General features: G+C 41.1%; 1 protein-coding gene across 3 annotated transcripts; it reads right to left on the bottom strand.

Annotated features, from left to right (window-relative positions):
• Nucleotides 1–2146: 2146 nt before the first annotated feature.
• On the bottom strand, nt 2147–15565 carry trim46b (tripartite motif containing 46b). 3 transcript variants are annotated; one of them, XM_069693306.1, is made up of 12 exons: nt 15146–15565; nt 12199–12460; nt 11863–12052; nt 11105–11303; nt 10247–10393; nt 9568–9663; nt 8500–8753; nt 7711–7832; nt 7176–7514; nt 4873–5102; nt 4337–4404; nt 2147–3636 (listed from the first exon to the last, which is right to left on the bottom strand). In XM_069693306.1, exons 1-12 carry the CDS (start codon nt 15236–15238, stop codon nt 3189–3191), a joined length of 2448 nt encoding a protein of 815 aa, XP_069549407.1. In that variant the 5' UTR covers nt 15239–15565; the 3' UTR covers nt 2147–3188. The 3 variants fall into 3 exon arrangements, with proteins under 3 accessions (XP_069549407.1, XP_069549416.1, XP_069549397.1); XM_069693315.1 differs by lacking the exon at nt 15146–15565 and adding an exon at nt 14273–14296; XM_069693296.1 differs by lacking the exons at nt 2147–3636; nt 4337–4404 and having other exon boundaries at nt 4843–5102.
• Between the last annotated feature and the right edge of the window lie 168 nt (nt 15566–15733).

Genomic DNA, 15733 nt, shown 5'->3' with positions numbered 1-15733 from the left:
GTGTTCTCCAGATGGCACCACACACTGCCTTTCACAGATTGTGTACAGCTCTGAGATCCTTCATAAATTCAGACGACTCCCCGTCCTCGCCCATGAACTATACTAAATGATGATCATGGAGATTATGGATTGGTAATTCCTGCCAGGTCTTTAAAAGAATGCCCATGCTGTGTGCTTAATACTCAGCAGAGGGATTATGCAGACCCCTACATGTGGTGTTGTGGCTACATACCTCCAGTCAGACTAAACCCAATCTGTTACAGATTTGGACTAAAGAAGAGAGGTGCAGCAAGCTCAAGGGGGTGGGTGGAGGACTGTGCGGTACTGTATTCATGCTTTACAGTACATTCCACTTCTTCTATATCATGAGGGATCAGAGCTGACCCTCCCTTTGGAGGCAATATTTTTATCTGAGGGTATTAGGACGTTAAAAAATAACCTTGGCTTGTATCAAGGCTGTGTGCTTTATTATTTCTTTTCTCTCGATCTCTTTTTTTTTTTCTCCTACGTTTTTATTTTCCCTCTGTGGTTGAGGCAAACCCAAAATCCCCGTACAGTTTCCCCTTGAATGTGGGTCCAATTAAACACATGTGTGGATTTTCATATTGAAGCTCATAAAAGGTAAACTCCAGCGATTTACATTACATTTACATAAGGAATGCTAAGTGCCTGCACATGTGAGGTGTTAATATCTCCATCAAAAGCAGATGGTCATCACTATTTATTCACCCGAGGTATTTCATTGAGTAAGCATCTCAAAGGCAGGCAAATGACTTCTGATATGTGGAAAATACCATAAGCCCATTATTTCCTATCAGGAAAGGCCAAACATTACAACGTTTTTAGGTATTTCAGGCATCTGCAAAATCTGCTTTCTGTTGTAAATCCTGATTAGTCCGTAGGTGGCGTCTTTTAAACTTTACAGAACGAAAGTTTTGTCCTGTTCACGATATCAGTGGGACTATATGGCAAGCATTATATGTCTGTTAGTATGTGAAGTTTTTATTGCATGTGTGTAAAAAATAAAGGGGATTTACAGGTAATTCCTCCACAGCACGTCTCACATGTGATTCCAAATGTATAAGAGACCATTTGGCAGTGAATGCTTTTCTGTGGAGTTCAAAAACTTGGCAGGAATCCTCCAGTTCGACTTTACGATGGTCGTCCAAATCAGCCAACATGCGTAAATGTTTGTGGGCTATTAAATCAATGATTCTAATATTGTGGCTATCATTAGTCAGTCAAAGTGTAGTGGGTCATATATGTTTTTGTAGTTTGAAAAAGTCTTACTTTCATGAGAGCCCACTAATCTTTCTTCTTCTTTGGTGTTTATTTGCAGTTGGTGAACCAGCTTAGAAGTGCATTACTCCCACCATCTGACTGGAGTGTGGAACAGGAAATTATGCAGGATAAATAAATGATCTGGATTCGTTCAGCTGAATCTGTTTCTATTAAAAAAAAAAAAAATTGTCATTGGTATATCTTTGCCTGCTGTTTTCCCCCAAGAGACCTGACAATGAACAGTTAGTTGATTTTTGATCCTTTGCAACTAAAGAACGGTTATTCCTCGTTATTGTATTTCCCACAATAAATTAGTACGTTTGACTGTGAATGGTTGGCTACAGTGTGTGCATTTACAAACTAGGTGCTTGCCTATATAATATGTTTTGTTGAGTCCTGCATGACCCAATTCTCTCTTCTTTTTCCTCATGTTATCATTACATGGCACATTTCATAGCCCATTCAAGACCAAAATGGTAAATGAAAGAAGTTAAATTCAATGTAAGCAAAGCTAAAAACATGCTATTGAGAGTGTAATAACAAAAAAAGCTGGGGCCATAAATGTTAATTAAAGATCCATACAAGAGATCCATATATCAGTAAACTGTAAGGATTTAATAGAAAGTTTGTGTCTTGTTTTTGCCAGATTTCAGAACCTGTTTGCCAATATCCTAAAACAAATATTGTTTGGAAAGTTGATCCAATTATTCATCTTCACAACTCACAATATTCGAACCATTACAATACCTGCAGTGTGTTGAGATGAAGTTGGAGATGTCCTTTAGGGTTCTGTAGAGTCTTGCTGCGCCCTAGTGGTGAAACTGTGACAGTGATTCCTTCTCAGTGAAGAAGAAACAGAAAGTGGTTCAGTAATTGAAACAATTTGCATTTATTCAGTGTTTATTTCCTTAATCCATCTTTCTTCTGCAAACATTCTGCCAGCAGGTGAAGTTTACATGGAGCTAATCTGCTATTCTTCTCATAAGAAGCGCTGCTCATTAACTTACAATCAAGCAAGGTTAAAAAAAAAAAAAAAATCAAAAGTATTATTTACGAGAAAACTTTTTACTGTCAGCCAGTCAGTGCTGTTATCAGTCATACCACACGTTCCCAAGCACACAGGGAATTAAACACACACACACACACACACACACACACACACACACACACACACACACACACACACACACACACACACACACACACACACACACACACACACACACACACACACACAGACATCTGACTCATGTATTTGAAATACAATGCACAAACAGAACTGTGGAAACTAGTGATTAGCTGTGCAGCAGAGGTATAATTGGAGCTTCTAATTACAGTATTGCCTCATTGTTCCTCTCTACCTATAATTTACCACATTTACGTCCCAGAAAAACAATGACTTTGGTTGGGATCATAATGGGTGAATGACTAGCGTTAACTGTGGTTAAACACAGTTTTAGTTATAGATGCAATAAAATAGTCTAGACTTTTTTTTTTTTACTCACATAATGTTCATATCTTTACAACAAAAGCGAAACATTGAGAACATGAAATGAGTAAAAGCTTCTACAATAAAGACAAAATTGTGTGGTGCCCTATATACATAAGCTTTATAAATGTATGCAATTTAGCCAGCTACAAGTGCAAGCATCGGAGATATAATTACATATCAAGTGCTGGATTTACCAGACAATACTTAAGCAATAATTCTTGCAAAACTGCATGTAACAAAAATGTAAGAAACATAATTACATTGCATATTTGTTCCTATAGAAACATTTTCTTATACAAGAAAATTAAATACCAAAAGAAAGTCGCTGAGATATCTAACTTTTCGCTCTAGCTGAGTAAATAATTCACAATTACCAAATACATTCCAAATTACCATTAAAACCTCCGTTCAGGCATCAGTTGTTATTTAAATTGGAGCCACGGGGTTGGATTGTTACCCGTCTGACCGGAGTCTGATCTGCATTGCGATTGGCTACCAGCTCCTGCAGCTGTAGTGCCCCTCCACCAATGAAACAGAAAGCCGGGCACACGGGGCCGGAGCAGTCGACGTGGCCTTCCCACAGAGGTCGCAGAGAGTGGGCGTCGTAGAAGGTGACACGTCCCTTCTCAAAGTCAAGGCACACACCGAGCCGGGGCGGCAGCGGGTAGGTGAGGCCTACGGGCGAGGAGGGGCTGTTGCCGTTGGTGATGGGGTCTCGGATGCTGTTCCCGTGGCTACCGTGGTGGTGGTAGCTGTGCTGGGGCAGGTAGATCTTACCCATCCCCATAGTGAGGAAGCAGAAAGGCGGAGCAGAGTCCAGGGCATCCTCTGCTCCGCTGTCATGGCCACTGTCTGGGTCGTAGCTGGAGAGACCGTTTTCAAAAATGAGGATGAAATTGACTGCTACAGCAGATGAGTCATCTCTATGGTCTGTTTTACTTATTTTTTATCCACCATTACAGGTATTTCCAAACTATTTGCTGAATGTACACCCCTAACATGCAGTATCCTTGTATTTATACAACCTTTAGTGTTCCAAAACAGACTTTAAACTCGATAGTATTAAGTAGTATTAGTGAATATTGATAAAATACCTTCTTTTTTTTTTTTTTTTTTAATACAAATCAATGTTCCTGGATTTATTCAGTTAGGCTCGGCCTATTTTTTTTCCCCATAGTTTTGATCAAGTTTGGATTCAGACTTCTCTTGCACCAATTTGAGTGCAAAATCTAGATGTTCTTACAATTTATCTATTTACTTCTATTTGACTTCTTTTTTCACTGTATAAGTAGTTTTAATGCACTTTAAATTGCACATGCTTGAGGTTCAAGGTAAATAGTTGGTAAGTATTCACCCTGCTTGACTTTTCGCATACTTCTGTGTATTGAGGATTTAAATTCAAATAGATAAAGCTGCAAATGTCAGACCAATTTCCAAATCTATCTGTTGGTTTATTTTCATCTGAAGCACACACATATGTGTTTATTTTATGGCAAATCATACATTTATTCCTCAATTTTATTTTATTTCTGTTAATTTATTTTTCATGTTCCCTCTACTCACCGTGGACTGGCCATGTCTTGTGGAAGGTGAAACCACTCTTGCAGTTTGGACTCCAGACCCACTCCCACCTGTTCAAGACCCAAGAAAAGCAACCAGTTTGTAATTAAATCAACATTTATTTTGTAGCAAATCTTAATCTTTATTCATTTAAAGTGAAGCAGAAGTACATACATCTTCGTGAGATGAAGATGCATCCACTCTGGTGATAACTTTCTATATGACCCTTTTCAAAAACAACTGCAATCAAACAGTCCCACAGTCCTGATGAGGCAGGTCAATATGTGTTTTTCAGCTTTTTGATAGATAATACCTATGATTGTTTTGTTTCAAACCTTAACTTCAATTATTGTATATTTGGTCAGGAATATTTAAAATTGTTGAAAAAAACAACAACCTGTAAGAGTTGAAACAGAGCTTTAATATCGCTTATGTATAAATCGTAAAGTCTGATCCTGGCATACTATATTTCACTATACTATGTATTCTGCACTGTGAGTATGTAGTATCCAAATAGAATACTACTAGGATTTACTTGCCTTAACTAGGTAAGAGCCAGGTTCCACTGAGCATGCCCAGTAGTGCCGTCCCTGTGTAATAGCTACATCCCCCACCAGGAGGTCAGAAGTCAGGTGACAGGAAGTGAGGGCGTTGTCAGCAGCCTGTAGCAGAGAGAGACCAGGGACGCTGCGAGCACAGCGCTGCTCTTTACTGACCACCAGCCGGTCGGCATGGAGACCCCAGCGGGAGTCAAGGTAGAAGTTTAGCACTGAGAGGAGACAGGAAGAGAAAAGGACAGAGAGGGGAGGAAAACAAGAAGAGAACGGAGGCGAGAAGAGGAGAGAGGAATGAGAGGACAAAGAGACAGGTGCATTCAGAAATGACATTTAGGAATTTTAGAAGTGACAGGAGGGAAGACTCAGAGGCAACAGGGGGAAAGTGGTACAGTTACAGTCAGAGAGCAGCGAGGAGAAGAGAAATAAGGAGAATAAGAAGCCATTGAGAGGAGAAGCAAGGGGGGAGAGGGACAGAGAGCAGGCATGCACCTCCTCCTACCACCACTGCAAGAGAAAACGACATCGATCTCTCCATTGATGACTGAGGGAGTAAAATACAGAAGGTGTCGCAACCAAGTTCTGGCAGTGGGAAGTGCTGTTCTTTTCAAGAGGAAATCCAGAGGGAGGATATGCAATATAGCAGGAGGGGAAAACAGCCAACAGGGACACTAGGAATTCACCAACCACTCAAATCGACTATTAAAAAGTCCTAGATCTGAATCCGATCCATGTTGTTAAGCCTCAGGACTTAACAAACTGCCAACCTCATCAGCACTCGGACAGATCGCGTTATAAGAGGTAAAGTGGGAGACGGAGGGATGAGTGGGCGTCTCAATAGGGGTGGAAGAACAGAGGATGAGTGGGATGGCCACAAAGAGAGAGAGGGGAAGAGGAGATAATTATGTGGCATGGCAGTACAGAGAAGAGGTGACAGGGTATGAATGCACTTCTTACGTTCTGTAGGAGGCATGTAGGTAGGCTGCGTGGAAGTAGCACAGTAGAGGGTGACAAGTACAAAGCTGTGAAATGGAAAAAAAAAAATACATGAGAGAAAGGTGATTAAATAAAGAACAGGAAAGTGATGATGTGTTGGAAGTGGAGAGAGAGGTGGAGATAATCGGAAAAAGAAAATAGGAATGGCAGAAAAAAATTTAAAATGAATTTTTAAGCATTTCACCATGGCAACCGTTCTAATGCTTCAATTGTAAATGATGAAAAAATGTAGGTGAATGGCTCCTGTCATACACTTTACACTAAGTCGGGCAGCCATCAAGCCTTTAGTAAAGACCTTCCTTAAGTTCCTTTAAACCAATTCCATCCTAAAGGTGTTTAAAGAGCATGATGGGGGACTTTAATCAGTCCCATCATTTCACCTCAAAGTTCCTCAAGCCACTCCTGTAATATAATATAGAACAAATATTTAACAGAGTCCTCAAGTTAAATCAAGTGTACTTAATCGCCAGGGGGAAAATCAGCAGCCTTTTTTTTGCATTACAGCTCACCTAACTGTTGATTGAAAATGTAACTGTTGGCTAAGACACATACAGAATATGTACGTTACATCTCAGTTGAAAGCTTACTGGAAGAAAGTGAATCCAAACTCAAACAAGCAGCAGATTGGAGTTATTTGCAGTATAGACTACGATACAATCACTTATAGATGTGCAAAATCATTCCCCTAATTTGGCACATGCTTTTATCCAGTGTCTTACATTTGGAGTGCAATTTGGGTCAATAACTTAAAAAAGTAAAACAAACATTTTGAAAGGGATTTAGATTTAGATAAAGTTGCTGTCTGCTTGTTGTACAAAATTCCCTCTTTGTGTTTGTTGCCTTTCACTGCAACTCACCAAGGATGATATACATACTTCACTCGTTTACAGCTTAAGACTACATTTTTGCCCAGAAAGCGGACTGTGGACTTCATTGAAGTCACACTAAGAGGGTCTCTCTGCCTCTATGGACCGGAGGACCAGTTAATGGGACCAGTAATACTTTTATTGTACATAATGACATGTACAGACCGTTCTGACCAATTTAACAACATTTCCAACGCTATTCTCGACATTGATGCATCAGTGAGTCATACTTGATTTAAAAGCAGGAATCAAGGTGTGTTTGTTTTCCCACTACAAGCTGTGATGTGTCTAAAAGTAACTCTTACGCCTTGTTAATTAATTTGATGGGTTTTTTTTTTCCACACAGCATGTTTAAGGCAATTTCCCTTGGCTCTTCCTGTCCACTTGTTAATACGGACAACTGAAAAGTTCACTGCGTGTCCTCACCTGGTGCTGGCGGTGTGTGCAGGTACACCTCCTCGCTGTACTCCCCGTAGCCTGCCTTGTTGCAGCCTCTCACCCGCAGCACGTAAACGCTGTCCATCTCCAACCTGTCAATCACAGCACTGCTTCCACTCACTTCATCCAGTCGTTGCCAGCCCCAGCGAGCGGCAGCTAGCCCTCCTCTGATCCCGCCCCTGGACGCTCCTCCTGGCACCACACCCCGACGGCGGTACTCTACAGAAAAGTGCCAGGCGGTTGCAGACTGCGGGGGCAGGCGCCAGCACAAAAAGAGCTGGTCGTAGGCCAGAGTGCGCTGGGTGTCAATTACTGGAGCCAGGGGAGCTAAGACAGGAGATTGACTGGTTAACTCAAATTTATGAGTTTGACATGTCATATATGTACTGCCATCTTCACCTCTATCACTGGTCACATTCACTCTAGTCTTCGCATCCTTTCCTCCTTATCTGGTCCCCTTCCACTACCTCCATCCTCACCCTCACCCTTCCTCGCCCTTCTTAACACCACTCCCCCCTCTCACCCTGGATGAAGTTCAGTTCTGTCAAGAGTTTGAGTTCTTTGGAGACGTCCAGCTGGAAGTGTCTGAAGGATGGATCCGCAGCTAATGTAAAATGCTGGAGATTCTCGATCGCTTTACTCAGCCTGGTACAGTGAAAAACAGGGAGAGCAGTGTCAGAGGAATCAAGGAGGAACTGTGTTTACGTAATGCTTTCATCTAGGATGAGTGGGAGGGGGAGACAGACTGATGAGGTGGGAAGGCTGTATAAAAAATAATGTCAACAAATCCCACGAATGGGAGAAAACCAACAGCGCATTACTCCTCTGTCAGTGCTCCCAGACTTCACTGCCATGTTTGAGTCAGTCCCAAACCTATTCATTTCTGATAAAGACAGGTTACAAAAATATAAATTTATTGGTAATAAATGGTGAAGTAGTTTTCTTAGACAGCTGGGCACTGTTGTTTTTAGCAAATGTTAATTAACAGAAGGAAACTGAATTTGTTGGAAACTATTTTCACCTACAGATTAAAACACATCTGGTGCACTTTGTGAGAGACTATATAAAGCTATATCAGGCTTTGGACACACAGATAATACTCATTAATGGGATCAATTCACTGCTGTTTTTCATGGGATTTGTTGACAATGAGAACAATTTTGAATATCAATTACAATTTCTGTTGTTTCTGATTAGCACAGAATAGCACATGTTGTAATGATTAAAAAAAAATTAAAAATAAAGACAGAGTTAATCTATGATCTGTTCTATCAAGTCAGAGAGCGATGCCAGAGGTAAACAAATGGAAAACCTGTTGTGAGTCTGGCGAGCCGCCTGCACAAAGCAGGGCTGGTCTGTTTCTTTCAGCAGTTCCTGGGTGAACGCCAGGAGGCCGGCGTGTTCCATCAAGCCCCGTCTCTCCGACACTTGAGCAGCCAGTGCCTCACCTCGCTTCTGTCGCGCCACCTCCAGAGCCTGGGTGAGCGACGCGTGACGCTCAGCCAGAGCGGCCGTCAGGTCCCTGATGCTCTGAGCCAGCTGCTCTCTGGCTGACACACTGTTTACCTGGTGATGAATAGGATAGACGGACAGGTTCAAATATCTGAAAACTAACACCCTGCTGATGCTGGCATGCAAAACCTGATTCATAAGGCTTTTTCTATTAAAGGTTTACGAAAAACGGCAGGTTTCAAAATTCACACAAGTAGATTAAATTACTTTTAAAAAGCCTGTGTGTGTGTCAAGAACAACAAGAAAGATGCTTTAAATGATAGATTGCTGCTCTTCTCTATAACATTAGGATTAAAAACAATACATCAAATGATGTTTACTCTGTTTTTACACATTTCTGACTCCATAAGCCCAGTTGTAACTATGAAATCAACAGCTGTTTTGCCTGGTTGCACCAACAGATGCTACTCTGTGAGAAGCATGATTGAGAGTCGGATTCTAAGTTCGACTAAGGTTTCATTTACACATTTATGTAAGTACCTAAGCATGAATTCCATAACAGTTTGGTGAAAATGAGAGTCAAATAAGTTTAGGTCACATCGAATATCTGCAGCCGTTTTACCAACAAACAAAAGCATTTGGCATCCAAACCACTAACGACTTCTAGTTGGGGTGTAAACAGATAAAACAATGTTGTATTTATATACCACTATTACAGTGCAGTGTAGGGCTTCATATTTTATATCAAGTATTTCATAGGATAAACTGGAATATTTTCTGTCAACTTTCTACAATACTGACTGAGGTCACATTTTTTGCAGCCAACTGGCAGCCAAACCAATGGGCCAAGTAAAAATCTACAGACAGGAGCTTCAACAGTTTTGTGGAATTTAGCAGCATCATTTTGTCGGCCAATAGTATTAATCACCTCAGTCTGAGTGATGGAACTCTCCAGCTGGGTAATCTGACCCAGAACTGTGTCCTGGTTGGACAGAATGTAGTTAATCTCTTTTGTAATCTTCTCCTGTCAAATAAACAGCAGAAAACACGACATTCAAACAACAGATAAACACAGATTAATCGTTACACACAGCCTTATAGTAACTCTGCATTCGCCCATTTACTTAACTATATTACTGTACATGCTGTGCTTTTTTAGCCTCCATACAATATTTTAAAAGCTGCTTTTTAACATTTTGAAGTAAAGCAGTTTTAAAATGTCACAGTATTACTGAACTTTATCAAAAGATCCTAATATATTGACTCAATGATTAAACTTCAAATGGTCGAGAAGCAAATAGCAGGTTAGTTTACAACTGAGTAATCATATTGGAATTCAAAATTTAGATATAAACCTACTAGTAAATAATTAGTAAATTTAGTTTAGTTAAATGATGATCACAAAACAGATTTTTTTTTTTTTTTTTTCCCTGGAGTGACAATAGGAGTCTATTAAAGGAGGTTTAATATATACACTGACTTCAATCTTATATATTCAACTAAACTGTATGTTTTCACATTAAAATGTGTTTTTCATAACTTTCCTATGCAGTAAACCTTTCATTGTTGCATTCATGCAGAGAAACACATCAGATTGAGAGCTATACCTTCAGTGCTTGGTACGCCTGAGCCACAGGGAGGATTTTGTGCCCAGTGTGGACGCGGCGCAGTTTGCAGAGAGGGCAGAGCAGCCGCTGACAGGACCTGCAGTAGAACTGCAGTTTCTCCTGATCATGTTCTGGGCAGGTCAGAACCTATGGGGTGGAGGGTGGGAGTGGGGGTGGGGTTGGGGGTTAAATTTAACCTGCGTGAATCCATCTCTGCGATTCCTTTATACATTTTTAACACCAATGAATTTGAAAACTTGATTTTGTTTTTTTTGTCAGGTATGATGGTCTATGAGAGGATCAGTGTGCACCATGTTCTTACATGGTGTGAAGGATCAATCGTGTGAGAAACTATGTTTACTAGAAAAGCTGTTCTCTCTATGTCTGCTTTAACTGGACAGCTCGGCATCTCGTTTTTAATATAGCAGTAGATCCTGTGTATGTACTGTAGCAGCATCAGGCGAAAGACTGCTCATAAGAATGTTGTCTAAGAAATTTCAAAAATGTTTGACCAGATTCCTTCATACTTTCTGAAAACATACAACAACAGACAGGTGAAACCATTCTTAACAGGTGCTTTTGGATAACCTTTATCTCTAAAACTATGTTACATAATTTAACTTCTGTTCTAGGAATTCTCTTTCTTTATCTCAGTACATACGTTCAACAGTTTAGAAACCCTTTGTAGAGCACAGCTTGTTAGAAAGTGGTGCAAACAGGAAAGGAATTTTCTTTTTTTGTTGTTTGTAGTATTTTTTAAGTCTCTGTAAATATTCTTTATCAAATAATTTCTAAAAGATATATGAAAACAGAGTTTATTATATTACATGTAGATAAGCAGTAAGTGTCTCACAGTACCTTTGGTCTGAAGTTGAGAGTGGGCAGGATATGTTCATGTTGCGCCCGTGGCGTTCCCCAGGGGTGATAGAGCTTGAAACACTCATTGCAGAAGTTGGCTCTGCAGTCAGCGCAGCCCTTGGTGGCTTCCAGAGTTTGAGGAGGCTTACAAAACTGGCACATCACAGCCACACTGCCCAGACTCACTGTGTGTCTGTACCTGGTGGTGGTGTGGAGAGAAGGCACCAACACAGATAGAAAGAGGACAAAGGTTATATTTAGGTTTTAGTTATTGTATTTGTTGCACTGTGATTAAGCTTTTTTTTTCTTTCTTTTTTTTTAATCATCACAGGGGATGTGACCACCAAATAAAGAAGAAATTAAAAAGTTTTCAAAAGCATAAAACAAATATGTACATGATAAAACTTTCTCCTTATCTTGTCCCCTGAAAATTGAAAAAGGTGCAGGGTGTGAGAGTGAGACAAACAGTATAAAATAGGTGAGCAGCTACACGGTGGAAACACACTGTCAGCCAGTGTAGCTACAGCGTGTTGCAGTGAATGCTGTGAAGGAGTTTTTAATGGTTCAGCTGCTGCTGAACAATAAGATTTGGAAAGACTCCCACACCCTCTGCTTTTCGGTCTTAGGTATCCTTTAATTTGACCCTAAACATATTAATACATTAATGGACAATATCACTCTTTTTTTTTTCATTATTTTCTGTGAAAACTGTGTTTCATATTTGCGTGTGTGTGTGTGTGTGTGTGTGCAGTACCTACCTCTCCACTATACGCTCTAAGGTGAGGTTGCGCAGACAGTCAGTAAGTCCCTTCTCTCCCAGCTCAACATCTCGGCCACAAGGGACACAGGGGAACATCATCACCAGGGGGGGGCCCTCTTTACGGCGTCGCCCTGGATACGTCCCATGTCCGGGAGATCGTTGCATGGATGGCGAAGGCGGGTGGGGACCTCAAACCAAGAGGTAAAACCAGTCATGAGCACAGGGACAAAAGGAAAAGTCTAACAGATTTTTTTTTTTTTATTGACACAAGACAAAGATATTCCCCCACTCTCCTGCTTGAAAGACTAAACTTTGATTGTAAATGAAATCCAACCTGATCGCAGCACGCGGTCAATGGGTCGCTGCTCAGCTTTAGGTGTGGGCCGGCGGGCCTGACGAGGAGAGCGGGTGTTGGGTGTGGAGGCAGGGGAGTTGGGTTCTGGGGGAAGCTCTGGAGGTGGGTAGCCATTGGCCACTAAGACCTCAGAGGCACACAGGAGACAGACACTGTGCTGGCATGGCAGGACCACGGGCTGTTTGACTATTTCCTTACACACAGAGCAATGCAACTCATGCTCCAGGCTCTTCATGTTAGACTGTTGGAGGCAAAGTGGTGAGAAAACATAGTTAGTTTATTCTAAGATCTTGAAATAAAACTTGAGGAATGCAATACATGAAGCAGCAAATTTGAACAAAAAACCTTTAATTGGAAGCTTAAAAAAGTAAATTTTATTTAAAAACAGAAACGATCTGATGATAGATTGTCAACAAGATTATGAATCTAACCAGACCAGCCATTTTTGATACCTGACAGTTCTATTGCCACTATTTGGTCAGTAGAGGAAGTGCAGTATCTGGGCAGTGAAAAGCTGTCACAGAAGGCGACACAGTGCACCAATCTTGTTAAATATGGATAAAGACCAGACATTAATTATTCAACCACTCGCATCCCTTAAATCACAGCCCTGCATATGAGCATGAGCTCTTTAGCCAGAACCCACATATGTTTTTATGACACCATGGAAATTGTCTATATTTATTACATATATCTTACTCAACACCTGAAAATACAGATGTGATTTATTTTTATTTTTATAAACAGTCCATTGGTTACACCAGGTTACAGGTGACTACCGACTCAGATGTGTATCCACAAGTTACTCATATCAGACTCATCTTAATTAATGCAACATTCAGACAATGTAAAGACACCGAAGGCCTCTGTGGTGACACAGTACACACTACCACAGTAGGGAACCAAGGATAATATGCAGTGCAATGACACAGGGAATATGACACATAGTAGAAGTGTTATTTGTCTGTCTGTTCATTGGTTTATATCACTATGGAAAAACACTGTTTGATAGCAGCTTTGTCTCTTTCTCTACCTCACTTTTGAATCCATAGCGGTCAGAACGAGTGAAAAGCTGGACACTGGAGCAGTTAGCATGTCACTGCCCTGCTCAAGGACATGGATGTGACAGAAAAGGACACTGGCTGTTGCAGAAACCACTGACTTCACAGCTGCAGTCACCCTAACGGCTTCACGGAGGAATGCCCTGGTTTAAGAACAGCCCCATTATCATTTCTATATCCTGTTATGTGTAATAATTACTCTGATTTTTTTTTTCGTGTTCAGTCAGTGTTTGTTAATGCAGTACAGGAGGAGCATATTACATTTTTTAGTATTATAACCAGTCAGGTGGGCCTGTTTTCTCTTGCTTCATGGATGCCCTTGACACACAACCTCAACCTACAACCAAAACTGTTGCAGGGCCAGCGGCAGTCATCACAGACACTATGAGTTAACTTCAAAACCAGGACGAGACAAAAAAGACTGACTATGCTGCATTGGGGATTTAGGGATTTTGTCACCGTGATATGATGGGATGCAGCGTCTGCACAACTTATCACAGCACACTATAAACCATGCATAGGGATGCAGAATCAGTGGGCCTTAGATAAAGGGGATCTGTAATTTTTGAAAGACTAAACATACACAATACAGCCCGGTGATAAAACTCACACAGACATGTTGATTAATGAAAGCAAAATCTTCCCAGTGTACATAGTGAAATGGAGCTACAGCCAATTAAGAGATTGGCTCCTGCGGAGCCTAGTCCTAGATGAAAGCATGAAATTGGATTAATTCGAACCTACTTTCTCTCTCAGTCCACCACAGCAGCCTTTCTGTGTCATTCTCCAATGTCAACTCCGGCCTGTCTTTATCTCCTCCTCAAGCAGTTCAGCCCACCGTAATTTCAGGCTACTGCATTTTCTGCAGGCTACATGCGCCACGGCTAAATGTGGCTCTGTGCATCCATCTCAAATGGACAGTGCGCACTGCTAAATGAGGCCAGCGTGGTAAAGGCGTAAAACATGCGTCGCAGCAAGCAGCGCATTCTTACCTTCACCTGGAATCTAGGCGCCATGACAGTAGACTACGTGTACTGTATCGCCAGCAGCGGGAGAGAGCTGTCTCTAGAAAGGATGGGAGGGGTCCGAGGCATTATATCGCGAGCAAGCAGCCCCTCGCACCGGTGAGATGGGCTTTCGAGGAAAAGGACTATGTTGTCTAATTCGACAGTATGAAAAGATGCTGCACGTCACTTGCAGCACCTCCGTGTGCTGTCCGTGCACCTCAATACCCCTGGCCATTGTAACCGTGTCTGAAAATGATTGGCTATGTTTTAACCCTGCAGCCGCCGTTGCAGCCAGCAGCATCCACACACCTTTTTTTTTTTTTTTTTTTTTTCCCTCCTTTTGCCTCAGCAGCAACCCAAGAAGTCCTGCATCTCGTCTCCATGGAAACGACCATCCAATGAGCCCAAAAAAGAAATGTGTAATTTCAGTCTGCCCTCATGCTGTTTTATCTTTTGATGACATTTGCAACATCTAATCTGAAAGAAAAAAAAAAAATTCTCTCCGTTTTGAAGAGGAAGTAAGCTCCAGTCTGATTCACCGAATGAGGCATTTTATCTCCTCCATATGATTACAGAATTAGAGGGGGGGGGGGGGATAACTAAGGTAACAATTTAGGATTGGCAATATTTTATTGTCCACATGCAGAGTATTTTATTTGATCTCAACGGGCTCAGAAACAAATGGAATAGGCCCATTTCAGAGAATGTTGAAGCAGGTACCATTCGCGCGTTCATTTGGATCTCCATTTTAAAATGCTGAATGTGGTCTTTATAGAACACTAAATAAAAAATATAGACATAGCCTACCCTAATTTCAATGTAAATCCACTGACAACACAAAAACAAAAATATACTCACGCTGATACGAACCAAAGCTTCCATCGCTGATGTGGCTGTTTTAAAATCCATCTCTGCCATTTTAAGAAAATAGCTGCCCCCCGTTTTCATCATCTGGATATAATTTGCGATGTATTTAGGCCACAGGCCATAAAGTACATATTAATAACGCAAAATATACTTACATTCCCTCTCTAGATTATACAAATTTGCCGGTTTACCGTTCGGTAAATTTCACGTTTTCGTGTTTTTTTTCCTTTTTTTTTTTCCTTTTCAAAATACAATCGATCTGGACATTTTTACGCACGCTAAATTAAAAGACTAATGAGCATCACCTTCTGATGCTTTGAGATATAAAAAGAATAAACCACTTCTGAATTTGTTGTTAATGTATATCCACGCTGAATCCCAACAGATGCCTGTGGCTTTATTCCTCACCCAAACGTCCCGCCCCCTACCCTTCCCATCCCGCACCGGATGCCTTCAAATGATGTGGCTCAGCAGGGAGAAAGCTCGATGTCATTGAAAGGGGAACTCGTAATGAATCCCCTCTTCATAAACACCTTTGGATCTCAACTCAAGTCATGTTTCCTCCATGATGTTGCTCGG

The sequence above is a fragment of the Brachyistius frenatus genome, unplaced genomic scaffold, assembly GCF_029030835.1.
Source record: "Brachyistius frenatus isolate BFR_SWC_R1_liver_20210118 unplaced genomic scaffold, ASM2903083v1 Contig_2, whole genome shotgun sequence".
NCBI lineage: Eukaryota > Metazoa > Chordata > Actinopteri > Embiotocidae > Brachyistius > Brachyistius frenatus.
This window is presented reverse-complemented; position numbering and strand designations above follow the sequence as displayed.

Coding starts and splice junctions, on each gene's coding strand:
- trim46b (XM_069693306.1), bottom strand. CDS start 15,238: ATGATGAAAACGGGGGGCAGCTATTTTCTTAAAATGGCAGAGATGGAT. Junction 12,053..12,198: donor TGACCGCGTGCTGCGATCAG/GTTGGATTTCAT, acceptor TCTTGGTTTGAG/GTCCCCACCCGCCTTCGCCA. Junction 7,515..7,710: donor AGAACTGAACTTCATCCAGG/GTGAGAGGGGGG, acceptor CTCCTGTCTTAG/CTCCCCTGGCTCCAGTAATT.